This window comes from Passer domesticus, chromosome 24 (assembly GCF_036417665.1).
Source record: "Passer domesticus isolate bPasDom1 chromosome 24, bPasDom1.hap1, whole genome shotgun sequence".
NCBI classification, from domain to species: domain Eukaryota; kingdom Metazoa; phylum Chordata; class Aves; order Passeriformes; family Passeridae; genus Passer; species Passer domesticus.
Window position 1 is genome coordinate 3,171,358 of NC_087497.1, and position 6,950 is coordinate 3,178,307.

Genomic DNA, 6,950 nt, shown 5'->3' on the forward strand with positions numbered 1-6,950 from the left:
CTGCAGCTGCTGCTTGCTGCAACTTTCTCCTGTGATTTCAGCCAGCTGCAGCGACTGAAATTTATTAATCAGACACTTAGAATTTCACAAACCAGAGGGCTTACTATGGAAAACAGAAAAAACTCCAGCTCGCCGCTCCGCCCGACCAGCGGAGACGCCCGGGCCCCGCTCACGGCCGGCCGCGCTGCGCTCCGGACTGCCGCCGCCACAGCTCGCCCTCTCCGGGAGCCCCGGGACCACGTCCGGGCAGCACAGCCCCCGAAGGCTGAGCTGAGCCCCGGAGCCGTCCCCACGAGGAGAGCAGGCAGAGCGGGACGAGGGCCAGAGCCCGAGCAAGGGGGCACAGCGCCGGCCTGGGCTGCCCCTTGGGCGGCGAGCGGGACATTGAGGCCGCCCCGAGGGAGCGAGGCCGCCGTGAGGGGAGCGAGGCCGCTCCGAAGGGAGCTTGGCCGTCCCGAGGGGAGCTTGGCCACCCCGAGGAAAGCGAGGCCGCCCCGAGGGGAGCGAGGCCGCTCCGAAGGGAGCTTGGCCGCCCTGAGGAAAGCGAGGCCACCCCGAGGAAAGCGAGGCCGCCCCTCAGGGAGCGAGGGCGGCGCGCGGGGCCCGGCGCGCGGGGCTCGGCCCCGGCCGTTGCCGCGGCGCCGTCGCCGTGGTAACCGCGGGGAAGCGCTCGCGCCGTTAAAGCGCAGGGCGCAGGCGCGCGGCCGGGGCAGGCGCCGTGCGGGGTAGATGGCGCACCACAAGGTAGGGGGGAGCGCGCCGGCGTGGGCGCGGTGCCGCTCTCCGTGCCGGCTGCGCGGAGCGGCGGGCCGCCGACCGAGCGCGGCTCGGCCCTTCGTGCCGCCTCCGCGGCGGAGAGCGGGACCGGCCTGTGCCAAAGGGCCGCCTCCGCAGTCGAGGCGGGGCGCGCCGCCGATCTGACCGTGTGGGCGTCCTCCCTCAGGCCGCGGACTCCAAGCGGGAGCAGTTCCGCCAGTACTTGGAGAAGTCGGGAGTGCTGGACATGCTCACCAAGGGTAAGTCTCCGGCTCGCGTGGTGCCGCCCGCGGGGCCGGCGGGCGCTCCCCGGGGGCGTTGCGGGCGGGTGCCGTTGCTCTCAGCGTGTCCCGCTGCCGCGGAGCCGCTGCCGCCCCGCTCGGCGGGGTCGCGGCCGTCCCTCGGGCCGCCTTGCCGCTCTCCGTGGGCTTCCCGCCTCGCCTCGCCGGTCGCTTTTTCTCCTCAGTCCGGCGAGGCGGCCGGCAGAAGAACTCGCCTGGGAAACTTGGTGCGGCGTGGCCTGGAAATGGAGCCCGAGGTGCGCGGCGAGGCGGCGCACGGCGGGAGAGGGCGGCGGGCCGCTGGAAACGAGCCGCGGGGGCTGCGGAGCGCTCCTGCCCCGCACGCTCCCCGAGCGGGGCCCGGTGGCGGAGGTGCGTGCAGAGCGGCAAGGCGGGCCCCTTCCCCTGCCTGCTGTGTCGGAGACCTCTCTTCTTCGGCCACAGCGCTACTTTCAATGCGTGTTTTTGGTTAGTTTATTTTCTTTCCGTGGGTGCTTTTCGTGAAGTTCTTCTACAGGGGAAGTCAGTGCTTGAGGTGCAATAACACCAAATGTTATCTTAAAAAAACTTTGTTTCATACCCTTTCTTGGATGGAACTTAGTGCTTTTTTCTAGAATGAATGAAACTGAGTTCTGGATTAATAACTCTCCTTATCAAACTGGGGGAAATGATGACGCTAAACTTGACACGTGTGGGTTGGTATCTTTGAAATCCTTCTAAAATCTTTTTGAGAACCTTCCAATAGTATGTGGCAAAAATGTGTTAATATTGAAAAAATTAATATTCTGCTAATATTGAAAATATGCTGTTTAAAGAGGGAGCAGCAGATCTAGGATGTCAAGCGAATAGCTGCTGCACTAAGACTCTTGGCCTGGTGCGTGAGTACCATTTGATTTTTCAATCACAGTACCATCCTATGGGATGGCAGAAAAGTCTCCCAAGCAGTGAGACAGCCTAAATTTGCTTTTAACTTATGAGATACTCAGCTGAAAACCAGTTTGGCTGTGTAGTTCAGACACCTGAAACCGGTACCTGGCCCCTGTGGGGAGCAGGGAGTGGTTATGTTTGGGAACTTCCTGGGTATTCATGTGACAGTTTTCTGTTGTGTTGCTATGTATATGGCTATTTTTATTTAAATTGTCGGGGTATTGGTACTTTTCTCTGGCGGATTTGGCCATTAGAGCCCCCATCCGTAAAGATTATCAGGGTCAGTTAGCCATTTAGTAGCTCTTTAGTTTTGTAACTGTAGATGCTCAATGGAGGTTTGCTGTTCTGCTGAAGTTACAAAACTGCCGATGTCCTGTGGTTTAGAGATGTAGCTTAAATAGAAGTTTTATGAACAACAGAGTTAGAATTTCACTGGCAAAAGCTAGTACTAGGGTGCATATGGCATATGTAAAAATGTTTCAGGCTGTTTTGTGTTCTGTGTTAGAATAGCCAAAGACTGTGTGGGGTTAGGGATCAAGAAAAGTCTTTAGCTGTTACTAGGTGGAATGCTCTGTCCCCTCTGATACAGCAGACCTGTTGCTTGTGTCAAAGTGTACAGGTGAAAATCTTGTTAAATGGAAAAATGCAACATGTATGCTTTGACTGCTGGTATATGTTTTAAAAACTTAGAGTTGCATGAACTTCTTGCAATTGTTGAATATTTTCTATTTGCAGTGTTGGTAGCCTTATATGAAGAGCCAGAGAAACCAGATAGTGCACTGGAGTATCCTTTTTCTTTGCTGTGAATTATTTATTGAGACCATGCACAGTACTGCTTCTGCCTCCTGGGTGAGCTGGGTAGGCTCATTTCGAAGCCTTGCATTGAGAATATGACTTTTATCAATGCATTTTACCTAATAACTGCATTTTCACAAGCTAACAGAGTCTGACAGGATGCAAGAGAGCAGGGTGTTTCAGTGTGCCAGCAGTTATGAAGCTGAGTTAGAGGCCGTTTCAGTGTTGCAGACCTGCAGCATTAGGTTTGAGTACTGCAGTGGGCTCTGAAGTTTGCTTCTTCACACTTCCTTTTTCTGTCCTTTTTTGTTTGTTTTTAAATACACGAAGAAGGGGGGAACTAGCATATTAGGTTTCTTGCTGTTTTTTAAGCCACCTACATTTTTGGGTATTGTTTCTTTTTTTGTTATTTCTTTTAATTCTTCAAAACATCTGCCATTAAGAAGAGAAAAGAAGGGGGTAGTAAGGCATAAGGATTTGTTTTTGTTATATCTTATTTTTGTTTGTTTTTAAGGAATATAGCTATGAATTTGAAAAGCTCTCTTATTTTGGTAACTTTTTTCCTGTAGTAATCTCAATGGTTTTCTGCAATTTTGACCATGTGTACTGCAGTGTTAACTTCAACACGGGTGTTAAAACTAAAATGTAGTTACACAACTGAAGAAATACTTAACATCTAAATATCAGTTTTCTGAAGCATCATCTGGGAGCTTCAGCTCCTGAGAATCCGGAAATAGAGGCACTTCGCTTGGAAGTGGCAGAGATGAAAGAAAAATATGAAGCTGTGCTGGAAGAAAATAAAAAACTGAAAACTAAGGTAAAAGTCTACTTGGTGCTACTCTATAGTTCCATATTATACAACAAGAAAAATATTTTAATTACTTAGAATAGAGCTAACTTTCTTCCATTAGAGTAACAGATAGTTGTTGTTGCACTGTTTAACCTCATGACTGAGAAATGCTGATCGAATTCATTGTAGTAAAGATTATTATTTTGATGGAACACTTCTTATAGAATATTGCTAAACTAGGGATTTTATTTATTTAGGGAAAGTGTATTATTATGTCCAATACGTTGTATTGAGTTTAAGTTATCTGATATTATGTAGATCATGCTTTCAAGACAGTTTTGACAAACAAGTTAGGTACTGTATCCAGTATAAAGCCTTTCAAAAGGCAGAGTGAAGGAGGAATATTATGTATTACTTTGTGTCTCTTGGCACAGACTTACATGGCAGGATCTTACACAGGCACTTAGATCCGTGTGGAACAATCATTTGTGCTTTTGACTTAAAGTGGCCTTGGTATTTATCTGAAACAACAATGCATCTGAAGTGCTAACTAGGGCAGGGCCGTTCTTTAATGGGTCTGCTGGCTGTCTGAGAGAGCTCTGAGATGTGAACAGCTTTCTAACAACACTGAAGAAGGAAACCCGTGAGATACTTAATATGCTAGTAGCTTATGTGCCACTGCAGGTTTCCATGCCTTTGTTGAAAGAGGATGGTGGTTGTTATATGTGAATATCCCTGAGTTTTTTACTGGGAGACAACCACCTCACTTCAGTTCTGTGAAAATGGATAAGAAATACAAAGGGGTAGTGCCCAAGAAACTTGAGTGCCATCTTGCTGTCCTAGTAATTCTCCTTGCCTGTTACTCATTATGAGTGCTCAGCTACATTTGTTATTTCTGACTAGGAAATATGGTGAAGAACAGAATTTTAGGCAGAGTAGCAGTAGACCAGCCACTTGTTTTAGCAGACTTAAAAATGCAGCTGATAATAAATAGATAAGAGCAGAGTAATCTGGGTCTTTGTTTAAAGAAGTCTTTTCAAGAAGTCAAAACTTGTTGCAGGGAAGTAAGCCTTTTGGAATCATGGGCTCGTTGGTGCTTTTCTGTTCTTTCTTTAAATAATAACTCCTTTACATATTTCCCAGCATTAGTGTTTTGTTTTTTCCTGTTCTTTCCTCTGCAATGTCATGCCCATCATTCTGACAAACCGTAGAAGTTCACACAGCATGCAGGGAGAACACTGCCATTCTCTTGTAGCAGTCCTCTAACACAAAACACATGTCTTTATTGTGCTTTTATTAGTAACTGTTGTTGCATTTATCACACAAATGTCAGATATTCATGTGTGTTGGGAGGAGGACAGGAAGGCAGCAGTTAGGTCCCTGGTACAAAAGAAAACTGATTTTGGGTTGTGCACTTGTCATCTGTTGTAGTGAAATCTACAACAATAAAAAAATAAAATGTAGTGGATCTTATTAGTAGCAGAGTGCAGCAATTTACTATTGCTGGTAGGAAGGAACACATGCTCTTTTTTCATTTATTGTTTTTAATTTTTATTTATGCTTTTTAATTTTATTTAGATGTACTTTGTTTGTTTATTTTTAACCCACTCTGCAGTTTGCAGAGGGGAGGAATCTTAATTGAGTAAACTGAACCAGCATATTTTAGAGAGATGGCCGTAATTCTTGAACTGTTTTTGAAGCTTGACCTAATCTTTAATGCCACTGAGGTCATGTGAACAACTTTGTATCTTTCTTTGGTAGTAACTTTACAAGTAAAGGTCATATTTAAGTATGTAGTTGCCCAGGCTGTACTCTCCAGAAAGCAAAAAGGAAGCTAGAAAGATTACAAGAAATGTTAGGTTGGATACTATTGCAATGAGAATGACTGTTTCATTTAATCATGTATCAGTGAAAGTTTATAGTACCTTAGTCACTATCAACTGCTATTTAAGATGAAAGTACTTAAAGACTGCTAGAACTAGGAACAGGGAAAAGTTAAGGCCAAGATGTATGTGCTTCAAAGTGCATTTAAAAATCACCTTGTTATGGCTGCATGGTTATACAGTGTGAGAAGTGGATGTTTTGGGAGAAGAGTTACTTTATTGCTTGACTTGAAAATGGACTTGTATAAGGATGAGTTAAAATGCATAAAGTAAATGAACAAGTCCAGACCTTCACTTCTTAATTTAGAGTGTTACATGAAATATTGCTACTAACTAAATTCCTTTCTTTAAATCCACAGCTGGCTCAGTATGAACCACCTCAAGATGAGAAGCATGGTGAATAACAGTAGTTTTTTTCTTTATTGCCTTGACTTAATAAAGGGCTTCCTGAGAAATGCTGTCTTGTGTGTGAACTCTGCATTGTCTACTTTGTTACTTCATCTTAAAAAAAGAATGCATTACCATGAGCACACAGATGCCTTGGCAACTGCTGAGTTAAGCATACTGGCCAACGTTCTTGCTTTCTGTGTTTAAGAAAAGATGACAATTATGATTCACTTTTAGATAACTGTGCTTGCCAACTTCATGTAATTTCCACATCAGTGGTCCTGTTGAACTATGGATCTGTCTCTTTGTTTTCCTTTAACTGAAAGGAGTGACATGACACTGATGGACCAACTCTAAATTAAAGCAGGACCTTCAAATTACTTTGTGTTTGTACTCAGCACTGAGGTGAGACTCTACTGAAGCTGCTGAGTAACACTACTCAGAAGGGCATAAAATGAGCGAGTATATCTATATATATAGATAGAGCACAGTGTTGAAATGCAGTACCTACTGAACTTACACTCCAATCTGCATGAGGTGTGCCTCTTCCCGTGCAGTTCATGTCTCTGCTCCCATCTCAAAAGCTGGGCTTTGGAGGGTTGATCCAGACACTGCCTGTGCAGTTCTGAACATAGCACAAAATTCTTACTTGTGATGGAAGTCCTGTGTAATTAGAGTGGCACATGTAAGACTACAGTGTGGAAAGTTCTGCTTTCTGATTCATCAAACAGGGAAAATAAAATCCCAGTGGGGTGGGATGTGGGTGTGACTTTTGATTATTAATTTTGCCTATGTTCCCTCTCTCCTTCCCTGAATTGGTTTTGAGTCCTCTGAAATGCAAAGTACTAATTTATTAAAAAAACCCCTAAAAATAAGAGTAAGAATATTTTAAAGAGCTGCATTTATTTCCTACCCTAAAATTAAGTACTTTAAAGGCAGCTGCTGACAGCAAAAATAAAGGAAGGGGGAAATGAAATTCAGTAGTTGTCTTATGTATTAGATTTATTGGCTGTTAGTCTACAAAACCCATCCTAAAAATAAGGAAGTAAAACTATCTTGAAAATGTGGTAGGATGGATCAGAACTTTTGTTAGTCATTGTAATCAAAGGCTAGTGAATGTAATAATTGCTT

General features: G+C 45.2%; 1 protein-coding gene across 1 annotated transcript; it reads left to right on the forward strand.

Annotated features, from left to right (window-relative positions):
- Positions 1–661: 661 nt before the first annotated feature.
- Positions 662–5,887, forward strand: MYCBP (MYC binding protein). Its single transcript, XM_064398505.1, has 5 exons — positions 662–744; positions 944–1,016; positions 2,700–2,748; positions 3,447–3,576; positions 5,792–5,887. The coding sequence occupies exons 1-5, from the start codon at positions 730–732 to the stop codon at positions 5,834–5,836; spliced, it is 312 nt and encodes a 103-aa protein (XP_064254575.1). The 5' UTR covers positions 662–729; the 3' UTR covers positions 5,837–5,887.
- The last annotated feature ends 1,063 nt before the right edge of the window (positions 5,888–6,950 follow it).